The sequence below is a fragment of the Tachysurus vachellii genome, chromosome 3, assembly GCF_030014155.1.
Source record: "Tachysurus vachellii isolate PV-2020 chromosome 3, HZAU_Pvac_v1, whole genome shotgun sequence".
Lineage (NCBI taxonomy): Eukaryota > Metazoa > Chordata > Actinopteri > Siluriformes > Bagridae > Tachysurus > Tachysurus vachellii.
In genome coordinates, this window is record NC_083462.1 from 6,315,649 (window position 1) to 6,341,107 (window position 25,459).

General features: G+C 40.0%; 1 protein-coding gene across 1 annotated transcript in view; it reads right to left on the minus strand.

Annotated features, from left to right (window-relative positions):
- glcci1a (glucocorticoid induced 1a) overlaps nucleotides 1-25,459 on the minus strand; it is a 38,374-nt gene that overhangs the window by 7,510 nt on the left and 5,405 nt on the right. Inside the window, exons 2-3 of the mRNA XM_060865556.1 lie at nucleotides 12,705-12,844; nucleotides 5,118-5,213 (exon numbers count right to left, since the gene is read on the minus strand). Coding sequence (XP_060721539.1) covers nucleotides 5,118-5,213; nucleotides 12,705-12,844 — 236 coding nt within the window. The remainder of the gene's footprint in view (nucleotides 1-5,117; nucleotides 5,214-12,704; nucleotides 12,845-25,459) is intronic.

Sequence of the window (25,459 nt, forward strand, 5' to 3'; positions counted from 1 at the left end):
GTAACATTCTCTAGAATTCACTAAAAATATTAAGAACATCTTATTATCTCCACTGGGTACATCTTTTTGATATGTGGACCTTCGGCAGTTCCAGAAGTCTGAGCTATGCTTTTTGATCTTGATCTCTGTGCTCTCATCACACTTCACATCTCACATACTATAAATGAGTCTTATCTGTGACTTCCTGATTAGCAGCAACACATACAGTATACAATAAGAGATAAGAATAAAGCTATCTCTATGTCCGAAGTATATAAATAATGCTGGTCTGGTAAACGTTAACATGTTACTATGATGTAACCCATGGCAACAACTAAACTTCTGACCAATCAGGATTGAGAATTCAAATATTTTCATGCTACAACTGCAATCTTCTGTATAATAGAATACAGTATACAGTTTATGTCAAACCCCATTGGTGAATCCTTAAAGGTTAACTTTAACTTTAATTTGGCTCATTTGGACTGAGTTTCATTCAAACACAGAAAGGAGAAATGATTGACATGCGCTTCCAAATCAAAGGTTTTTTAAACACCATCTATTAACATTTTAAGAAACTCGAAGTTAAATAATCAAGACTCACAAACATGCCCATGAGATATTCAAGCACAACCAGGACAACACAGAGCTTGGATTTTTCCAGATTATCTATGAGGTACATTAGTGACTCAAGTGGTTAAGGCTCTAGGTTGTTGATTGGAAGATCTGGGTTCAAGCCCCAACACTGCCAAGCTGCCACTGTTGGGCCCTTGAGCAAAGCCTGTCAGTACCTCCCAGTCTCTGCCCTCTCTGGTTCAAGAGGTTCAATACTTCTAACCAGTTCATGCAGATCGAATAGCATTATGTCTAATTCATTTTCATTTCAATCAACACTGAAGTGAAGGTTTTTTTAAAACCAAATCTTGTTGTCCTGTACATTATTAAATGCCCCTTAGTGTACTCTCGCCCCCACTTTGTCACCCCACGTTTAAAATCATCAATTCTGTGAATATTTAAATATAAATATAAACTCCACCAGGACCAGTAATGTCAAGCAAACATACCATGCAGACACACCAGGGCAACATAGGACAGGTTTTAGTATGTTAATAGTACTGTAGCAGTAGCAACGTGTTGTTATAACGCTTAGTCGCTTCACTATAGCAACCCAACAACACGCAATACTAACAGGATATCTTTTTTATTTAGAAGCAAACCTGAAGCAAAGTCAACAATAGTACTCTGTGCGCTGCAAATCATTTTAGCTTTTGTGCAACACTTTCCCACAGGAGGCTTTGTGTTCATGTCTGTTCTGTGCTGCTGAGGGAAAATCAGGCATATTTTTTATCGTTTAAGTGCCGGGGCTCTGCGATAAACCACACGGTAATTGAAAACACACAATGTGGGCAGAGTTGTAGCAAAGAAATCCAGTGCACTTGCATGAAATAATCAGAAAAATCAGCGCTCCTGTGGGCGGAAACATCTTTTTTGATAAGAAAGGTCGTGCTGAGAAAGTCCAGCTAGAGGGAAAGTCACCTAGTATTTTTTTAATCTTTACCCATCTGATTATGTGAGACTGTCTGCACTTGCTCTTCATCTCTTGTTCATCATCGGCCTCGAGGTTCAACATGCTGTAGATTCTGAGATGCTTTTCTGCTCAACATGTTTGCACAAAGTGATTATCTGACTTCCTCTAGCCTTCCTGTTAGCTTTTAACTGTCTCAACATTTGGAAACTCAAATGTTCCAAGCTGGAATCAAATTTTTTATATTTAATTTAATTTTTTTTACATCAAGCCGCTTTGTAGTTCACTGATAGTCCAGCAGAAGGATCCAGTGCTCTCCTCGCCACAGCCGGGGTTTGAATCCCAGCCAGGGAACTAACCCAGCAACTGAGGGATTAAATCTCAGTGCCAGTCCCAAGCCCCGATAAAATAGGAAGTTTACGTCAGAAAGGGCATCGGTCATAAAACCTGTGCCAAATCAAATATACGTATGAAACAGATGATCTGCTGTGGCGACCCTGAACAGAGAGCAGCTGAAAGAACAACAACAACAACATAAAGCTGCTCTGTGACAGCTACTGTATATCCAATACAAATACATTCAACTGAACTAAGCAGTACCTTTTTTATTGTTTTTTTTTTTTTTTTTGCTGATCCACATATTTCACTAGCCAGCTAGCAGTGACATCATGGATATAACGTGCAAGTAGAGTAAACTGCTTCATATCCACATCAGCAAAAAATGCAACTCTACAGCAGTTTTTTCAATAAAAAAAAAAAGAAGCCTAATGTGAAGACAGCCTTAGAAGTGCACATCTTAGCGACTTATAAGAAATATAGTTGCCATGTAAAGAGTTTTTTTTTTTTTTTTTTTTTTTTTACAGAAAAACACTTACTTGTAGGTAAACTAATCACTTAGTTGTAGGTAAACTAATTACTTAGTTGTAGGTAAACTAATCACTTAGTTGTAGGTAAACCAATCTCTTAGTTGTAGGTAAACCAATCACTTAGTTGTAGGTAAACCAATCACTTAGTTGTAGGTAAACTAATCACTTAGTTGTAGGTAAACCAATCTGTTAGTTGTAGGTAAACCAATCACTTAGTTGTAGGTAAACTAATCACTTAGTTGTAGGTAAACTAATCACTTAGTTGTAGGTAAACTAATCACTTAATTGTAGGTAAACCAATCACTTAGTTGTAGGTAAACCAATCACTTAGTTGTAGGTAAACCAATCACTTAGTTGTAGGTAAACCAATCACTTAGTTGTAGGTAAACTAATCACTTAGTTGTAGGTAAACTAATCACTTAGTTGTAGGTAAACTAATCTTTCTGACTGTCCATTCGTTATACCTGGGTTATACCAAAGTGATGGAGATGACAGTGAACAGAGTGAGGTGGTGATGAGTGTGCATGAGAAAGTTTTTGAGATTGCTGCTGCATTCGCAGGTCAAACTCAGGGCCATTGTGAAATTTCTGCATGTGTTGTGTTTCAAAAGCATGCAGGACACATCACATACAGCACTTTTACATTACATCCAGCAACCTTACCATCTGTTAACTGTCATTATTGTTACTGTGTATATTTGTTTAACTCAGTTTTATTTGTATAGCCATTTCAACAATTCTCACAAAGCAGCTTTACAGAAATCCATAAATCCAGGACAGAAATCTGACACTTTTACGTCACAATCGTATCATACTATAGATATATGTTATCATTGTCACAGCAGATGTCTGTTCAATCAGTTTCCTTCATAAACTGAAGCATCCGTGACTGAAATATCATGATGTATAATAAAACAAATCATCACCTCATACCAAGAACTGAAGAAACATCGAACAGCTTAGCTCAAGCCACTTCAAAAGCCTTGAGATGAATTACAAGGTATCTCAAAAACAGTGAGACTAAGTGAGAGACAAAGCATGCAGAAAGTGCAGCATGCTCATGTGAACACACACACACACACACACACACACACACACACACACTTACTTTACCGACATAGTATATGCATAGTCAAATGGATCAGATGCAGGCGTGCTTGCACACACACACACACACACACACACGCAAATGAGTTCATGCACACATGCATGTGCAAACAGACAGACACACACACAATTTGCATGTATTTTACGAACATAGTATATGTATAGTCGTACATGCACACACACACACACACACACACACAAAATGGGTCAATTCACCAATGCGTGTGCAAACAGACACACACACTTTGTATGTATTGTACCAACATATGCCTAGTAACATTGACCCGATGCAGGTGGACACATAAATACATACACACACACTCACACACACTCATACACACACACTCACACACACTCATGCACACACACACACTCTTTGCATATATTTTACCAACATAGAATACGCATAGTCAAATGGATCAGATGCAGGCGTATATGTACACACACACACACACACAAACACACAAAATGGGTCTCACATATATATGCACACAAAACCATGTACACATGAACATGTTACTGCATGCAACATATAAACACACACAAAACCACACACATGTGGATATTTACATTAATTCAAATACATATACAGTACAATGTACACACATTCACACATTCACACACCCACACACGCATGTACTGTACACTCACATGCACACACATTTTGTATATATTATTGGTCACACACATACATGCACACAGAACTATGTACACACGAAGAAGTCCTTACACAAAACAAATAAAACACATGATCTCTCAGAAACACACAGAAAGACACACAATTGCATTTTATACAAATATTAATACACAAACTCACTCACTCACTCACTCACTCACTCACTCACTCACTCACATACACACACACTCATACACACACTCATATACATACTCACTCACATACACTTACACATACACTCACACACACACACACACACACACACACAAACACACTCACACACACACACTCACACACACACACATGCACACACACACACACACACACACACACACACTCACACACACACACTCACACACACACACACTCTCATACACATGCACACACTCACATGCACACACACACACACTCACACACACTCACACACACACACACACACATCACTGCTGCAGCTCTTCAGCACATACAGGTTTTATATATTCGGGGGTTTTCTACATGGACAAAGCTCAAGCAGGATATGGCTTGGTACATGAGCAAACTGTCTTATCTATCTATACACAGGCGAGGGTGTAGAACCCAGATGAAGCTGCCACTGATGTGGTGAACGCTGCTGCTAACACAGCGCTAGCGGAGCAGGAAGTGTAAAAGCCACAGAGGAAGTTATACACAGCAGAGTCGCAGGCCTTTGTGGAGTAGAGTAAAGGGTTTTTACATCTGACCTCTTCTTCCTCTCTCTCTCTCTCACACACACACACACACACACAGAGCTGTTGTATTCATCTGATTATTACGCGGTGATAAAGTGCTAACTCAGCACTTTTGTGACCGTGATAGCACCCTGAGTAGAAGAAGGGAAAATGAGACAAAGACCACAGAGTTGCAGTGTAAACAATCTGAAAGGCACATAGAGATGCCCGTGTGTGTGTGTGTGTGTGTGTGTGTGTGTGTGTGTGTGTACCTGTTACCTCTTTAAGCTGATCGGCGCAGCCCCAGGACGCCGAGCGCTGGTGTGTGTTCCTCAGCTCTCCCTCTGATGAGTCTTCACTCCAGCATCCAGGAGTCTGACAAGTGACACAAAACTCGTTTCATTAAAATACCTTTCACATTTTAATTGACACACTAAGATAAAGTTTGCCTTATTTTATTACATCTGTATTCATAACACTTATTGTTAAGACCATAATCATTACTTGCACAAAGGCACAAAGAAATCTATGCTTAAGTCATCACATAGAGAACACTAATCTCCCAGTGAAGCGTGAAGCATGGTGATGGGAGCATCATGTAGGGAGTCTCTCAGTTGCCTCTGGTTGACAGATTCCTCCTTTACCAGGTCACTAAAATTAGTGAACAGCTTCCTCTAGGCTGAATACCAAATGTGCTATAAAAGCTAAGTTCTCTCTCTCTCTCATCTTCTACCGCTTTATCCGAACTACCTCGGGTCACGTGGAGCCTGTGCCTATCTCAGCCGTCATCGGGCATCAAGGCAGGTTACAACCTGGACGGAGTGCCAACCCATCACAGGGCACACACACACTCTCATTCACTCACGCAATCACACACTACGGACAATTTTCCAGAGATGCCAATCAACCTACCATGCATGTCTTTGGACCGGGGGAGGAAACCGGAGCACCTGGAGGAAACCCCCGAGAAACGGGGAGAACATGCAAACTCCACACACACATGCTAACCACTAAGCCACCGTGTCCCCCAAGCTAATGTTTATTATCATATTTTTTATCTGTAGAACCAAAAACTGAAGCTTTTCCACTCTCGCTTTGAACTGTTTCCAAAGCCTTCATAGAGAAGATGTGTTAATATTGAGCTCACGTGACATTTCAACTTTGAACAGGAACATCTTCAATTTTGTGACTAGCGATCACAGCTAATTGATGGGAAGAAGAAGAATCTGGTTCAGAAGAAAGTAATTATTGTAGATGAAACAAAACTTTAGTGAATAAGGCAACACTTCTAGAGTAACAGGATGTTCTGGACAGAATTCCCCCAAGTCCCAAATCTATTGGGCAATCTCTATTATTTCATCCAACTAGCATCAGCTAGCATCAGCTCTGTGATTCAGCATTGTGCAAAAAAACCTCCATTCAAAACTGAACTGGAATAGGCTCGAGTAGGAAATTAGATATAGCGACGCTTTGGCCCGGAGTGATGAATAAGCTATTACGACAAAGCAGACGGCTATAAAAAGAAGCCGGTGTCTCTCACGGTGACATGTACGCTGCCCTCCGCAGGAAGAAGCAGGAACAAAGGAAAAGCATTTTTCTTCCCAGATGCTTCTGAATCACAGGCGACTGTCGTATCACAAGAGTTTAACAGCATTCCTTGTGCGTGTTGCTGCATTTCTGGCTCATGGAGGGAAAAAATATATACATAGAGGAGAGGATAAAATATAACCGTATTTGGAGAGCCAACACCTGTAGCAGGTCTCGAGGAAGACTCCATTCATCAAGAAGATTAAAGTCACATTTCAAACACAAGCCTTTTATAGATAGATCAGCTTCAGGGCCGAAGAAACTCGGAGCGGCTTCGAAGGCAATCTCGCCGGCTTTCTATTAAAAAAGAGCCAAGAGAGCTCGGACGCTGCCAAGTCTTTTCACCACCTGCCTGTGTGTGTTTTCCAGCACAGTAAAGCCACACCACAGCTCTCACAGCTCTGGGATTAAAGAAAGACCCAGAAAAGTCTCGAGCCAAGAAGAGCCAGTGCACATGTACAACGTTTACTGCTAAAATGACTCGCTTTCTTCCTTTTCTGTCCCTAATAACTGTAAAGCTACAGCTTCAGACTGCTTTTCTAGGTTTGAACATTATATAAAGGAATATGCTTTAATAGAATGAATTTTAAAAGTTATAGCATTTACATATGGAATGTATCAGTGTATTTCCACCTGCATTCCTACTTGGACTTTTATTATTTATTTCATTTCACTTCATCAAATTAATTAATTGATTTTCACTTATGTTTTATGATTAGGATTTGTCTTAGTGTACTTTAGTTTTTGTAAACGTTTTTATTTGAATTTTTTTTATAGTTTTTATTAAATAAAACTAAAACTAAAATAGTTTTGTGAATAAAAACTATTTAAAATATTTTTTTATTCTAAAAAGCACATTCAGAAACATGGAAAGTGGATGAATGAAATTCTTTGTCTTCTTCTTCTTTCTCCCTCTCTAGTAGTAGTAATTGTATAATAATAATAATAATAATAATAATAATAATAATAATAATAATAATAATAATAATAGTAGTAGTAGTAGTAGTAGTAGCAGCAATAACAGTTGTAGTTGTAGTATTAAAATGCATTTATTAAAAAATTTATTAACCTATATATTTTTTTTTAATGTAACTGTTATTTCACTGCAGGGGGCACGGTGGCTTAGTGGTTAGCTCGATCGCCTCACACCTCCAGGGTTGGGGGTTCTATTCCCGCCTCCGCCTTGTGTGTGTGGAGTTTGCATGTTCTCCCCGTGCCTCGGGGGTTTCCTCCGGGTACTCCGGTTTCCTCCCCATGGAGGAAACCGAGGTAGTTCGGATAAGCGGTAGAAAATGAGTGAGTGAGTGAGTGAGTGTTAGTTCACTGTTTATGTCCATTTCCACCCTGTTAACGTTGCATGCTTTTTGCAACAACAGAAAAAGACCTCACTTTGCTTGGACTTTGCAAGTGTTTCTTATCCTTTATTATTTCTTATGACAGCCAGCACACAGCCGCTCATTGCACCAGTTTGTTCTACATTAACCAAAAGTCTGCTGAATTCTGGATTCTGATTGGTCAAAAGCTGCTGATTCATTTCCTAGCTTGTTTCATGGAAAATATTCGCGTCACAGCGACGGGTTTGATACGTATGTGAATGAATAGTGTGTAAATTGGTGGCACGTGTAATGTGTAACTTATTTTCATGCATTTAGTTTACATCTATACCTCAGCAGAGGTGTGAGTTACTCATTACTCATAAGCACTGACGCTTTTTGACTGAGCTGTGGCTTTAGTCTCGTCTTCAGTGTGGCCTTGCTCTGAGTCTGGACCTCTTGTAAGGGGCATTGAGAGTTCACCAACAGTACAAACACATTTCCTTTAAAAAGCTGGTGTGTTGATATATAACATGATGGTCTAGGACTCAGACTGACTGATAACAGACCACAGATTAACCCTGTAAAGCCCACTGTTGCAGAATTTCACCATCACTTTTAACAATTTTTTAAAAAAGGCCTGCGAATGTTTTTTTCTCAAGACCACATTTACATAGTTAATGGGTTCTAATGAGTTATGGTCCTCATAATGCTATTTGATAGAAGAAGTGTTTATAGGTCCAGTCATCCGGCCATGAACTCACTCTACCTGCAAACTTCGTGTTGAGCTCATCTCTTTTTTTTTTCCGTTCCAGAGTGGCAGTGAAAATAGCCTAAGTCTAATAATAGACTTCTCAGGATAGTCAGCGTGTACGATTGGCTTCAGGAGATCATTTTATAGAACCGAAATAATTATAGATTGAAAAACTTGGCGAAATAAATTATTTTTTTGCTTTGCGTGATTGAAATTAATATGTTACAGATGTTAAAAACAAATAAAATAAACAAAAAAAAACCTCGACACATTTTTTTGTTTGGTCCGAGATTTTTTTTTCCTCAGTATGATTCGGTTCTGTATTTCATTCTGAATGCATTTTTAAAAAAAAAAAAAAAAAAGCCAACCGATCACATCAACAGCAATGAAAATATTGGGAAGATGATGCACAGAGAGACAAGCTGATTCTGTGTATGTGTTATTTATTTATTTATTTATTTTGCATGAACAAGTATGTAAAAAAACATCTCTATGATGGTAGGAGGACTGATCTTTTCAGAACGAGAAACACGTGAGTACGTGGAAATGGTGACTAACCCGTCATATAACTGCTGCTAGCACGACACGCTGATAAGAAAATAAACACCAGCCCCGAATCGTTATTTTTCATGTGATACAAAGACCAAACACCAAAGACCTTGAAGCCTAAAGCTTAATCAGTTCAATTTCCATGTGATCTGGTGAACTAGCTAATGAAATGAATTTGTCCACCCCTGACCATGCTAACATTTCTGTCAGGCTTCATGTGTAATGTCTTTAAAGTGTACGAGTCTGTTTGAGGGACATTCTGAAATATTCATAATGAAAAAGCAGCAAAAGAGAGTCGATTTGCATGCTGGGTAGATTTGCAGCTCTGTAGGAGTGTGTGATGTGAGCTGAGCAGAGATCCTGTGTGGCTTTGGTTTGTGTGCAGCAATAAAAACAGGATGCATGTGAGAAGAAGCGAGAGTTCAGAGAGTGGAACCGGTGTCTTAAAACATCACTGTAAATAACAGAAAGAATGGCTGCTTTTAATAAAAAGGGCCTGAAGCCAGACTAGCTAGCGAGGCTGGAATACAGGATGGTTTTTTTGTTAAATATGTTAAATACGTCTTTGCTAAATAAAAAAATGCACAGAAATTTACAAGAGCTTTGGTTTTTTCTTTAAGAGGTGAGTTCAATAATAAGTTGCAAGCAAACCGTCAGACAAGATGAGACCTGCGCAGATTGGACGAGGAGAGCTGAGCGCTCTTTAATAGAAACCCAGGGTTTATTTTTTCCCACAGATGTAAGTCAAGCTTGTTGCTTTCGTTGGCTTTAAAACAATGTTGTCTTTTCTGTACAAGTTCAAATTCAAATCAGATTCAAATTTTATTGGTCTCACACACACACACACACACACACAGACATACACACACACATACACACACACAGACATACACACACACATACATACATACATACATGCACACACACACACACACAGAGACATACGCACAGACACAGAGACATACGAACAGACACACACACAGACATACGGACACACACAGACATACGCACACACACACACATACATACCTACATACATACACAAACACACGCAGACACACACACACGCAGAGTCATACGCACACACAAATACATAAATTACACACACACACACATGCAGACATCCGCACACACACAGACATCCATACATAAATACACACATGCATACACACACATACATACACAGACATACACACAGTCACACACAGACATACGCACACACACACACAGACATACGCACGCAAACACAGACATACACACACAGACATACGCACCCACAGACATACGCACGCACAGACATACACACACACAGATATACGCACACACACAGACACACACACACAGACATACGCACACACAGACATACGCACACACACAGACATACGCACGCACAGACATACACACACACACACACAGACATACGCACACACACAGACTTACGCACGCACAGACATACACACACACAGACATACGCACACACACACAGATATACGCACGCAAACACAGACATACACACACAGACATACGCACGCACAGACATAAGCACACACACACAGACATACACACACACACATACACACACACAGACATACACACATACTAAATACTAAATGAATACTATATTCATAAAAAATATTTATAAATATGGGATAATGCAGGTAAATTAACATGATTATGTGGGAGTAGATGTTGTGTAAACAGATCGTGGCTGGAGCAGTGAGGCGCACATGTTGCACCAACGTCATCCCACAAGCACAAGATTAACTGCAAGGACTAATCAAAGTTCTTACAGCTTATTTTGTTAATATTTAATATCATCACCACCACAAGTCTGGATAAGAACTCACTTCAACTCACAGCGTTGGGCTGCTGATTGGAAGGTTGTGAGTTCGAATCTCAAGACCACCAGGCTGGACCCTTGAGAGAGGCCTTTAACCCTCCACTGCTCAGTTGTATAAGTGGGATAAATAAATGTAAGTCGTCTGATGATGATTTTAGTCGTGATTTTTGCTGACACCTCTAAATGCAGCTCGATTGTGAATTTTTTTAGTTGATCCCGTATGTTACCAGAATCGAAGTCACATATCAGATGATACGCCTAATTCTGTTCCTAATTTTGCCCACGTTATAAACAAGCACCGAGGACTAAACAACTAAACCGGCTCCAACAGAGCAGCTGTTAAACGATGTGTGATACGAGGCAAATAACGTGCGACAAAACAAGAAGAACAACACACACACACACACAACGAATCCCATAATCAGAGCTTTGTGTGTTAGATCCAGGAGCCAGCCAGGGCATCACAAGGTCAATGCCTGCAGGATCAGCGCAGCTCCAGCAGGTGCTAAATCTCACCCTAAAGTAGAGGCGTCAGGTGGCAGGTGGGGGTGTGAGATTTCGTTGATCTGTATCTCAGGGACACACCTGGCGGCAGGTGATCTTGAAGCAAGTTCTTGGGAAAGAACTTTGATCAGATTCATTATATCTGTGTTGCGCATTTATAGTAGGACAAACTACAGTACGCTATCCTCTTTATTTGTCCCCTTTTGTTCGGCTTAAGCTCTGAAACCATAGATATCGTTTGTGACATCATCACGGGAGTAAATTTGACTATTTAAATCCGAAGCTGCCCGTCCTCTGAAGAACTATTTAAATGCTATCGATGAAGCTTTTACCTGAGTGTTACAGTATGTTTGAACAAACACGCCCAGATCATGTGACCCTTTGTTTCACACCACACCGTGTGGGACGTCTGGACTGCCTTCACACCTTCACATCTACGTTACGCTGTCTAACATGCGTGTTCCAATAGATACGCGCCCATGAGTTACTGTAGCTAAGTCAAATCTGTCAGTCAGATACTCTTACTGTGATCAGATAATCTGTGGTTAAAATTAAAGCCACTGATCTGATATCAGATCTAATCGTGGTCCTTATTTAAGGTAGTTAAAATAAAGTTTACACACGTTCTCATGTCTAAAGCCGGGTCCACACTAACGCAGGCGATTTACAAAGTTTCCCATTCACGAAGATGGCACAGAAGACGTATCTTTCCATAAATCTTTCCTTTTGATGACATAAAACAGCAAACTCTCTGAGAAAATGTCATTACAAATTGCTTATTTAGACAGATATCTATTTTTAATAAACAAGCCTGTATTATGATGTTTCCCTTACAGATATTGGCTTTCAAAAAAATCTTCATCTTTCATTTACAAAAAAAGCAAATTAATCTGTTTTTTTTTTTTTATTCTTCCCCGTCAGGAATCATTATTATTGCTGAATAATTGTCAATTGCGAAAGCATTTACAATAATCTACATCTCATCAAAAGTAGAATTCTTTGCTTTCTGTTGCTGAAAATCTTTATTTTGACTCAAATAAAAACAAGCTACATTGGAATATCCCTCAACAACCTACTCTTGTGCTACTCTATTTATTTTAGCTATTAGCTAGCGTATGATGTTCTCATGACTATAACCACTTTACTGCCAGCTATAATGTGTTTGCTTTCCACAAGTCCGTTTAAATACGTAACATCCTCAAATTGAGAACATTAGCAAAGGCACACAGTGTCACAAAAGGTGCTTCTAGTGAAGCCACAAAAAGACTAAGACCCACAAACAGCCGGAGTGATTAAAGCAGGATGGGCGGTGATCCTACCTGTGTGGATTTGTCTTTTGTGCGTGATGGATAGAGCAGGTAGGCGTCACGGGGCCACTGGCCGGTCAGGTATGGTACTGTGATGGCACCTTGAGAGGAAGTGCGCCTGATCCACACCTGCTGGGCTTTTGACCTTTCAACTGTTAGAGAAAAGAAAAGAGAAAGCGGTCAGAGGACAGGTGGGAGGACTTGAACGAACTGAAAGGTGTTCGTCACGCGCACAATTTCAACATTTTATGGACCGGATCGTATTTAAGTTGTGTCCCATTTACAACAGCACTGTTAATCTTTAATCCGACAGGTGCGACAGATACGGCCGAATCACAAACGGCAGTGGATCACACCTGTGCTAATATTTAGCATAGATATTAACCAAATCTAGAAACAGAAACCAATTTGTCTCTATTATGCGGTGTAGTTTTTCCATTGTACGGTACAGACATTCCTTTCCATCTTAATACGATCAGAAGTGACTGGGTGGTATAAATGAGCTACTGAGACGTTTACTGTACTATTATGTTATCCAGTAATGCTAATATTAATGAGGATCTTTTGGTTATTGCATTAAGTTCAGTTGATATACAACTGATATATTGGAACTGCACAGGGAATATAGAAGATGTTAAAATATGGTTTACTGTTAGGAAGCAAACTGATGTCCATTTTGGGTGTCGATGTTGGCCCACAGAACACATTGCTACGTCAACATTCTGCAAAGGAACACTTTTAACAAAATCCCTTTAAAAGGCTTAATACTAGCAAGGTGGTTTTAAAGTGTTTTGGTCTTGGTGGCCCGATGGATAAAATCAAATAAATGGTACCCTTTTAAATAACTGTCATCGTCACTGATCCTACATGATATTCATGAGGAGATCTGCTTAATAAGGGACAAGAAATTTACGCAGAAAACTTCACATGAGGAGGAAATACACGCAGGATTGGACACCACATGAATTCGTTCGCACCTAATACGTCGTTTTTGGAGAATGGAGGAAACCTGGTGATGGAAATCAGGATGAAACTGGAGATCCTGGGGCTATGAGGTTCCTCCTTTAAATGCAACACTACATTTAAATAGAATATCCCATCAACAGTGTCATAAAAGAAATATTAAATATATAGCACGCAGAGATCTAGTGCTATTTAAACAACTTTTTTTCTGTTTAATTCCATATAATTAAACTAGAATCTAATAACATGATATATTTAAAAAAAAAATGCAGTTCCATGATAATATTGTAATGAATAATAAAAGGTTAGGCAATTAATCATTAATGTATATCATTAAACCACTAATACCTGTTATTAATATTTAATACCTCACTCCTGTCTCAGTCTTTACTGTACACACAGAGGCAGCACGGCCACTCAGACTCCATGAGTTTTGGCTTATCCTTAAACTTCAGGACCAGAAGGACATCTCCTCCTGAGGCGACTCAACATCTGATAAAAATACCTCGCGTTAAATCCAGAGGCACAAGGTGGGAAAGTGGGTCAAGGCCGAGAAGGTTTCACAAAAACAGCAACCCAAATGTACAACCTTTCCACGTCTGAAATTATTTACAACCCACACAAACACACACACTCGGCCGCAATGCTACACATATAACTGGACCACTGAATAGCTCTCTGCAGCTCTACTTCAAACATCTGTGTTTTATTAATAGTTTACTGCCTGTCAGTCCCAGTGAAAACATGTGGCCTATGTTTCTGTCAGTCACTCAAGGAGTTGTGGCTTCTGTGCCTCTCAGGGGCATTAAAGGAGGTGTAGCCTCTGTGCCTGTCAGGGGCATTAAAGAAGGTGTAGGCTCTATGCCTGTCAGGGGCATTAAAGGAGGTGTAGCCTCTGTGAATGTTATGAGCATTAAAGGAGGTGTAGCCTCTGTGCCTGTCAGGGGCATTAAAGAAGGTGTAGCCTCTGGGCCTGTCAGGGGCATTAAAGAAGCTGTAGCCTCTGTGCCTATCAGGGGCATTAAAGAAGGTGTAGCCTCTGTGCCTGTCAGGGGCATTAAAGAAGGTGTAGCCTCTATGCCTGTCAGGGGCATTAAAAGAGGTATTGCCTCTGTGAATGTTATGAGCATTAAAGGAGCTGTAGCATCTGTGCCCGTCAGGGGCATTTAAGGAGGTATTGCCTCTGTGAATGTTATGAGCATTAAAGGAGCTGTAGCATCTGTGCCCGTCAGGGGCATTTAAGGAGGTATTGCCTCTGTGAATGTTATGAGCATTAAAAGAGGTATTGCCTCTGTGAATGTTATGAGCATTAAAGGAGCTGTAGCATCTGTGCCCGTCAGGGGCATTTAAGGAGCTGTAGCCTCTATGCCTGTCAGGGGCATTAAAGGAGCTGTAGCCTCTGTGCCTGTCAGGAGCATTAAAGAAGGTGTTGCCTCTATGCCTGTCAGGGGCATTTAAGGATCTGTAGCCTCTGTGCCTGTCAGGGGCATTAAAGGAGGTGTAGCCACTGTGCCTGTCAGGGGCATTAAAGGAGGTGTAGCCTCTGTGCCTGTCAGGGGCATTTAAGAAGCTGTAGCCTCGTGCCTGTCAGGGGCATTAAAGGAGGTGTAGCCTTTGTGCCTGTCAGGGGCATTAAAGAAGGTGTAGCCTCTATGCCTGTCAGGGGCATTTAAGAAGCTGTAGCCTCGTGCCTGTCAGGGGCATTAAAGAAGGTGTAGCCTTTGTGCCTGTCAGGGGCATTAAAGAAGGTGTAGCCTCTATGCCTGTCAGGGGCATTAAAAGAGGTATTGCCTCTGTCAATGTTATGAGCATTAAAGGAGCTGTAGCATCTGTGCCCGTCAGGGGCATTTAAGGAGGTATTGCCTCTGTGAATGTTATGAGCATTAAAGGAGCTGTAGCATCTGTGCCCGTCAGGGGCATTTAAGAAGCTGTAGCCTCTATGCCTGTCAGGGGCATTAAAGGAGCTGTAGCCTCTGTGCCTGTCAGGAGCATTAAAGAAGGTGTTGCCTCTATGCCTGTTAGGGGCATTTAAGGAGGTGTAGCCTCTATTCCTGTCAGGGGCATTAAAGGAGCTGTAGCCTCTGTGCCTGTCAGGAGCATTAAAGAAGGTGTTGCCTCTATGCCTGTTAGGGGCATTTAAGGAGGTGTAGCCTCTATTCCTGTCAGGGGCATTAAAGGAGCTGTAGCCTCTGTGCCTGTCAGGAGCATTAAAGAAGGTGTTGCCTCTATGCCTGTCAGGGGCATTTAAGGATCTGTAGCCTCTGTGCCTGTCAGGGGCATTAAAGGAGGTGTAGCCTCTGTGCCTGTCAGGGGCATTAAAGGAGGTGTAGCCTCTGTGCCTGTCAGGGGCATTTAAGAAGCTGTAGCCTCGTGCCTGTCAGGGGCATTAAAGGAGGTGTAGCCTTTGTGCCTGTCAGGGGCATTAAAGAAGGTCTAGCCTCTATGCCTGTCAGGGGCATTTAAGAAGCTGTAGCCTCGTGCCTGTCAGGGGCATTAAAGGAGGTGTAGCCTTTGTGCCTGTCAGGGGCATTAAAGAAGGTCTAGCCTCTATGCCTGTCAGGGGCATTTAAGAAGCTGTAGCCTCGTGCCTGTCAGGGGCATTAAAGAAGGTGTAGCCTTTGTGCCTGTCAGGGGCATTAAAGAAGGTGCAGCCTCTATGCCTGTCAGGGGCATTTAAGAAGCTGTAGCCTCGTGCCTGTCAGGGGCATTAAAGAAGGTGCAGCCTCTATGCCTGTCAGGGGCATTTAAGAAGCTGTAGCCTCGTGCCTGTCAGGGGCATTAAAGAAGGTGTAGCCTTTGTGCCTGTCAGGGGCATTAAAGAAGGTGTAGCCTCTATGCCTGTCAGGGGCATTTAAGAAGCTGTAGCCTCGTGCCTGTCAGGGGCATTAAAGAAGGTGTAGCCTCTATGCCTGTCAGGGGCATTAAAGGAGGTGTAGCCTCTGTGCTTGTGAGGGGCATTAAAGGAGGTGTAGCCACTGTGCCTGTGAGGGGCATTAAAGGAGGTGTAGCCACTGTGCCTGTGAGGGGCATTAAAGGAGGTGTAGCCTCTGTGCTTGTGAGGGGCATTAAAGGAGGTGTAGCCTCTGTGCCTGTGAGGGGCATTAAAAGTGGTTCAGGAGCATTAAGAGGTGGTGTGGCCTCTGTTCTAGTCAGTAAAGTTAAAGATGTAGCCTCTGTGCCTGTCAGGTCATTAAAAGGGAGCGTGGCCTCTGTGCCTGTCAGGTCATTAAAAGGGAGCGTGGCCTCTGTGCCTGTCAGGTCATTAAAAGTGGGTGTGGCCTCTGTGCCTGTCAGGTCATTAAAAGTGGGTGTGGCCTCTATGCCTTAATCACATTAAAGAATGTCTGACCTGTCCTTTAATGCCAGAAACGGCCTACTCAGCCTCTGAAGCGTGAGACTAAATAAAGCCTTTATTTTGACCCTTTTCAAGTCCCCATGTTGACTAGATGAATTGCATCACAGATCTCAGGGTGGTTTGACAGAGAAAGCTGTTTTAAGCTCAATGCCCTTCTGTCTTCCCAGCATCGCACGCCCACCGCAATTATCCCATTGTTGCTACATTTTTGGCGTGTGAACTCTCTCGCATCTCTGGGTGCTCGTTATACATAATCACAGTGCAGCTGGATTTAAAAGGGGACAGTTGGAGTTTTAAGGTCATCTTCTCTCTTTATTTAGAGGTGCACACAATATTAGAGAGCAAGAGGAGAAGCAATGGCAGCTTTACGTACTGCGCTCTTGTGGACTGCGAACCCTTGAACGCATTCCAACAAGGTTTCCACCAAATTGGATCTTAATGAATAGTAAGAGCTCTCTGTCCAGTAAGAACGTCCAAAACGTAGTACAAATCCAAAATCCAATCAATCTGTCAATCATGTAGCCATAATTAATAATCTTTATTCATTTCATTATTTTAGCAAGCTGGTGCTTTTTAGCGTTTGTTTTAATCGCCGGTCATTTTAAAAGCAAAAGCACAACGAAAACTGAAAGACACTTAGTCCGAAAGGTCGTCATGTGAGCATGGAAATTAAAGTGTTGCCATGACAACCTTGAGCTACTTTTGTATTTTTGGAGACGTTTTTCATCACGGGTATTGTGATAAATCGATTCTTTGTCTGAAGCACTACTGAAACAGCTAGCGACTGAATAATATATTAATAATGCTTTTTTGTTACGTGTTTTCCACAACATTAAACTAGCGTCTCATTCAGAATATTCGGACATTTCAGTAGAGCTTTAGAGAGCCTTAAATACCACTTTCTAAACACATTGTGAGAATTTGTTGCCCGTCTTCTTCACTGTCAACTTTTTATGTCAAGTGTGTGGAGCTAAACTAGGTCAAGGCTTTCAACACTTTCACTCTGACCAATAACCAATAAACCACAAGTCAAGGCTTGATGTTACTTGAAAGAGGTCAGAAGAGAAAGGCCAGATAGATTTGAGCAGATTTGAGCAGAAAAGCTTTCAGAACACACAATGCATCGAGCACTGAGGCAAGATGTGCAGAAGACCACGTGAGCCAAGAACATGACTCTAAAGCCGCGTTCACACTGCAAGTCTTAATGCTGATTTTTTTGTTTGGCTGTTCACATTACCTTTTAAAATGTGGCCTATATCAGATACCAGTGTGAACTGTTTGCTGTTTCGAACTGACCCGCATGCGCAAACGAACAATAACAATGACGTCACACGCAGCACGCCGTTGCGCTAAAGTTGGCGAGGTTATGGAGGAAGTAAGCATTTTCGCTTTTCTTTCTAAATGTTTGTGTAATGGCAGCACAGAGACGCAGTGTTTTGAAAATTCTCAGATGTCGAGGGCAACTTTTGATTATTTGATCCATTCTGTAGGCGTAGTCACGTTTGTGTGCGTACTCGCCGGCGCATAAAACTCGCCGGCGCATCAAATCCGCCTTGGTTGTTCACACTGCGGCCACATTGGAAAAAATCAGATTTGGGTCTGATTCAGGACCACATATGGAAGTGGTCTGAATCTGATTTGAAAAAATCAGATCTGGGCCAGATTTGAGTGTTCACACTACTCCTGAAGAAGTCTGACCTGGTCACTTGACCCCAAAAAAATCAGATTTGGGCCACTTTTACCTGCAGTGGCTTAAACGCGGCTTATAGCTACAGTGTGGACAGGCTTACTAATACCAGACGGCTAAAGCCTGTACATCGCCAGCTGTCGATCAATTTCAGGCCACGCCTACTCTTTTCGGATTAATCTGAATTCCACTGGTGTTTGAGCGTGTATAACGATTACAGTATACATTTTGCCCGACGACCATCTCATCACTACGTCAAGAGAGAAACTTCTAGCAGCATAAGAGACCCGTGTGCCTACAGAGGGTTAAATATCATCTCGTTCTGGATCACACTACACACACTGGCTCATTCCAGACATACTGTGATAAACACTGCCTGAAAGAGCAGTGCTGAAATAATTGCACCTGTCATGACACGCATTAAAACTGTGGGTTCCGTTGAATTCTACACACCACACACACACCTCCAGCCAAGTTTGGGTTTGGCACTCATGTAATTTGGGGATTTCTAGTAAATAGAAATAAAAGCAGTTGTAAGTTAAGCCCTGACTGTTTGAACCAAACGTGAACACTGTGCTACCGTGTGGAACTTTTATTAACATCGAAATGATTAGGATGAATCTGGTTTTAGGGGAAAACTGTAAGTGTGAGTCAAACCGGTTATGAGCATAATGGCATTTGGTACCTAAGCTTTGGTTCTGGCTCTAATTCATCTCACAAATTTCACCTTTTCTTTTTTTTTTTCCTGGTTTACTGAGAGCAGATGGAGACACACGTCCCTGCCAAGAGCCTTCAGTGGAAAGTGCACTGTCTCACATTTCTGTTGTAAGTAGGCTTGCACACACTGTACTAGGGTTATAATGTGAGGCGGGTGACATTTAAGTAGATCCGTGCCCAGGCAAACAGAAAGAGAGAGCGTGGGTGAGCAGAGTTCTAGATGGCCTTTGGCATTTGATCGCGTGGTTGTTCACACCTCGAACAAAAACAACATGGCTTTTTAACTGTTAAAAGGTAACAAACTCCATTGTGCTTGTTTATAGATGATAAAAACAATTGCTCAATGTTGAACAGATGAAAAATACACCGTGCTTCTTAAAACTGGATCCTAGGACCAACGCTGATCTTTGATGTACAGTTCAGCCAACATGTCTATTATCTTTTACTGTAACCATTATATTTACTCACCGTTATCAAAATGATTCTGTTTTGTTTTGAGTGGGATTAATAAAAAAACAAGCCGTGTTTGTGTCGTTCAGGAACACAAAAAAAAAAAATCAAATCTACAACTAGCTGCTACTCTGTGAAAATTGCCAGATAAGTCATTTTTAAATGCTGTGTTTGAATTAGAGCAAAATCTGGGAACGTGTCTGTCGCTCAGGATAGCAGTAAACTCTGTACAACGTTTAGCAGCTCAGTCGATGTTACTTGTTGTGTTGTGTTATGTGTCGAAGCGTTTATCACACCAAAACGAAAATCAAGCTGACATGCAAATGTGAACTACTGCCCTCAATAACACTGCATAGTCTTCACAATAGTCCAACCAGCTCAGCCGGTTTAGGACAGTTCGACACACACACAAACAAACACACACACACACACACCTGCACAAACACACACACACCGGCCTACTACTGTAAAATTAAAAAAAAGCTGATATGATTTTAAACATGATGTGACATAAAGCAAGTCCTGAACTTATACATTCTTAAATTACAGCTAAACACACCAATCTGACTGCAAATGAATTAGATTGATGCCAATATTAAATGTTTAGATCTCAATAAAAGCATAAACTCTTTTTTTTATTGCTATACAACAGGACTGTTGAATTCTACAATTGGTCTGAAGGTGTTGATTAATTGCTGCTACGAGTTAATTAACTGTAACTATGACTGATAAAGAGTGATGTTGTAGTTTGATGAAGGTGTAATATAATGGCTGTATGTTATTCAGGAAGTTCAATATTAAAACATTATACAACAGAATTCATGCTTTTTGGTTTATAATCTACACAGCACTGCACTGCAGTTAAACAGAAAGTCTTTCCTTTAGCAACAATCAGTTGTAATAACAAGCTAACTAGCTAGATACCTAACATTTGCCTAACATCATAGTTGTATATAATTAAACACAGTGGTCAGCATTTCTAGCAAGTTAGCTAATTATAATAATAATATAGCAAATATATATATAATATAATTATTACCCTTAATTATAATGATTAGCTAGATTTGGCTGGCTACATATTTTAGTATGAAAGTAATACCAGTAGCCAGCTTCTCTCATGCTAGCTAACATACAACCTTTACATAAAGCTAGTAGCTATCAATTTTGCTAACTGGTTTGTAGTTAACTATATATATATATATATATATATATATATGTATGTGTGTATATATATATATATATATATATATATATATATATATATATGTATATATATATATATATATATATATATATATATATATATACATATATATATATATACATATATATATATATATATATGTATATATATATATATATATAGAGAGAGAGAGAGAGAGGGGTGAAAATAACTGGAAATGACTCATTTGAGTGCAAATAGTACGCCTTCATATTTTTACCCCGATGAAAACATCCTCTGGCTAAAAGCAAAATAGAATAGCTCATCAGCATATCTAACAGATTCAGTTTGGTACATGAAATGAATCAGAGAATATAAATGAGTGCATCTAAAGGAACTCTGCAGCTATATTCAAAACTGAAAAGCAAGAGTGAACACTGATATTACATGCTAAGTAGAACTGTCACACAGAGATACTCAAGACCTAAAAGTGGAAGCTGACAAGAAAAATAAAATAAAAACGCTGCCAAATTCACAAGCCGTGTAAAATGAATTCGTGTCAGCATTCAGCATCATGCAAACACAAACAAACTTGTTATGGCGGTCAGCTCAGTGTTCGCGAGGGCCTGAGAGTTCACCGCGCCGTGGTAATTAGGCCACGCAGCAAACAACAGTCATGGCAACAAACAGCAAGCTCGGGCTTCGCTGTAAAGCCGTGTCAACACTTCTGATAAACTCTACATAACGCAGCTAATCTCAGCATGCCGCCTGATGCGGTTCAGCACAGGTCCAACACTGACACATTTACCAGCTTTAGGTTACTCAGACAGATCAATGTGTCACTCTGCACATGTGTGTCTCTGCTGCGGGTTCAGGCAAGGAGAATCTGTGTCACAGAAGCAAGTGCTGTGCAGTCTAGGATCATGTCAATGTAGTGCTTCTGCTTTTATTGTACAGACACACGCACACACACACACACACACACGCACACACACACACCACCATTATTTTCTATAACAGAAGTGCTGACAGTTATTATTAAGTTCTATATGTTTATGTATATGTTTCTATAGTAACAGCTAATTCTATAGTAACAGCTAGTATGGCATTGTTTCTATAGTAACAGCTAATTCTATAGTAACAGCAAGTATGGCATTGTTTCTATAGTAACAGCTAATTCTATAGTAACAGCTAGTATGGCATTGTTTCTATAGTAACAGCTAATTCTATAGTAACAGCTAGTATGGCATTGTTTCTATAGTAACAGCTAATTCTATAGTAACAGCTAGTATGGCATTGTTTCTACAGTAACAGCTAATTCTATAGTAACAGCTAGTATGGCATTGTTTCTATAGTAACAGCTAATTCTATAGTAACAGCTAGTATGGCATTGTTTCTATAGTAACAGCTAATTCTATAGTAACAGCTAGTATGGCATTGTTTCTATAGTAACAGCTAATTCTATAGTAACAGCTAGTATGGCATTGTTTCTATAGTAACAGCTAATTCTATAGTAACAGCTAGTATGGCATTGTTTCTACAGTAACAGCTAATTCTATAGTAACAGCTAGTATGGCATTGTTTCTATAGTAACAGCTAATTCTATAGTAACAGCTAGTATGGCATTGTTTCTATAGTAACAGCTAATTCTATAGTAACAGCATATATTATGAATCGTTTCAATATTATCGATTGCAAATCGGTGCGAGTCAAATGAAACGAGGGAGCGGGCCTCGAGTGTGACGTCAGAGGATTAAAAACTTGTGTAATTGTTAAATGGTAAAATTTTGTGGAAGGACACGTTGCAATACTTAGTAGGATTCTTGTTGCTGGAATGTAATTTTAAACTAGTTACTAGTTAAATGAATAGCTTCCACAACATTCATTCATTCATTTTCTACTGCCTAAAAACACGGACTGGATTCTCACTAGGGGTTTTCTGTGAGATGATTACTCGACATTTTTTTAAACAAGTCCTCAGTGTCACAGCTCCGTGACGACCAAGACGTTTTCTACGCTCAGTAACATGACAAGCTTTTTCATTTAAAGACAGAAAAAAGAGAAGCCGGTGTGGGAACGACTGTTTATAACTACTATCGTGTAATTAAAAACAGGAAGTAACTTGTTTAGCAGACCGCATATTTCACGTACGAACGGATAAAACAGCAGAACGTTAATCTGCAAACTGAGAAACATCCTGCTGTTTTATCTGTTAATATAAATATGTTAAATATCCTTTAATATTTAAATATTAAATGTTAAATTATTGTTATGTTATTACAATTTTAGAATTATAAAACAGACATAGTGACAGACAAACTAAAGGAAGCTTATGAGACATAATTAGTGAATAATAATGTAAAGTGTATAATGTTAGAGAACAAAAATTATTCATTCATTCATTCATTCATTCATCTTCTACCGCTTAACCCGAACTACCTCGGGTCACAGGGAGCCTGTGCCTATCTCAGGCGTCATCGGGCATCAAGGCAGGATACACCCTGGACGGAGTGCCAACCCATCGCAGGGCACACACACACACACTCTCATTCACTCACACAATCACACACTACGGACAATTTTCTTTGGACCGGGGGAGGAAACCGGAGTACCCGGAGGAAACCCCCGAGGCAAAGGGAGAACATGCAAACTCCACACACACAAGGCGGAGGCGGGAATCGAACCCCCAACCCTGGAGGTGTGAGGCGAACATGCTAAGCCACCGTGCCCCCCGCTTCCACAACATTCAAGATTAAATGTATAAACGGATAAATAATAATAATAATAATAATAATAATAATAATAATAATAATAATAATAATAATAATTTTAATTTCTTATTTGGAAAGCTTCTTTGGCAGAAGTGGAATAAAACACAGTTTGTGACATTCTGTTCTAGGAAAATAATTATCTTCAGGGTGATAACTAACTCCGCCTCGATTCGGCCCTCCTTACATCACCCTGCTGGAGATTATCTTTCTCTTACAGGACATTCATTACTCATCATAGACAAATATGAAGGACCGCTGCTTGTATTTCTTTTCAAATCGCCAGTCTAACATTTCCTGCCCTAGCAATATCTTCTGCTGAACTTCTGTCAATCTGTAAGAATAACATTTTAGTGATGTATATACAGAAAACAGTCTGATCTTTGAAATACATTCCATGAATAATGATTAGTTATTCCTTGAATAAATGATTAGTATCACTTCAAGTGATAATTCATACTAAACTCTGGACTCCTTTTTATACCTTTGAGCCTATATACTGACAAGGAAGCTAAATAAACCCCAATGTGAGAGTGTTAGAGAGTTCTTCATACAGTTTGTGTACTCATACTCACTCAATTTCATCATTTGAAAAGATATCTATTATACGTCTCTAACAAGATTTTGATTTGTATTAACTTTTTCGGTTAAATCATGTTTTCTTGAATAATAAGTAGCTCCTTGTTAAAATGTTGATTTCTTTTCAGTCAGTCAGAGTTCCCACTGTTAGGGAAGAAAGAAAAGAAAAACGGTTCAAACGGTTTAAAGAATAACTGGTGGGAAGCGAGCTGTCAGATTCAGGTGAAAAAATTGCTAATGAATCATCCAGGTAAAATTTTCCAATGAAAGGAGTCAGAATAAAAAAAATACACATTGCAAAGTTAAAATGCTAACATCACAATTTAATACAACTATACGATTACAGATTAGGACACAAGCTAATAATAAAAGCTAATAAAAAGATGGCAGCAGTGATCTTCAGGCAGTGCAGGGATCTAAAGTCATAATCTCCAGAGTATTAGCTCACAATGTTCAATTCAATTCAATTCAATTTTATTTGTATGGCGCTTTTAACATTGGACATTGTCTCAAAGCATGTCGTTATAAAAAGAGTAATAGAATACAAAATTAATATTAAAAAAATCTAAATTAATATTAGACTTATATTTAAAAGTGACTGTATTTATCCCCAATGACCAAGCCTGAGGTAACTGAGGTGACTGTTAATGTTAAGTGTAACCTCAGCCTGGAGTGGGTGTGATAACAGTTCAGTACAGTGTCACGCTACTGTCGCCTCGTTCGGGCTCACGCTCTTGCAACGCCGTTAACACGCAGATAAAGAGAGTTATCGCCAGACTCGTGCTCCACCAGTGAATCAGCACGTACCTAAATCCATTAGTACAAAGAGAAAAGTGCAGACCTCGAAAGAAGCAGCCTGCTACATGACTATCGTTAATTGCGCTGGTCTCTGTATTTAATCACACACTTGATTCCTACAGAATAAATCTAGTTAGCAGAAGAAAACTTACATTAACTTTATATTATAATAACTTTATTATTATATAGTTAGCGATGATGTTAAAAACCGAATTTTTATATTCCTGCGGCAATGTGCATTTTTAAAAGAGTTCTACAAATGAAATCGAAATGAATTGAATAATAGAA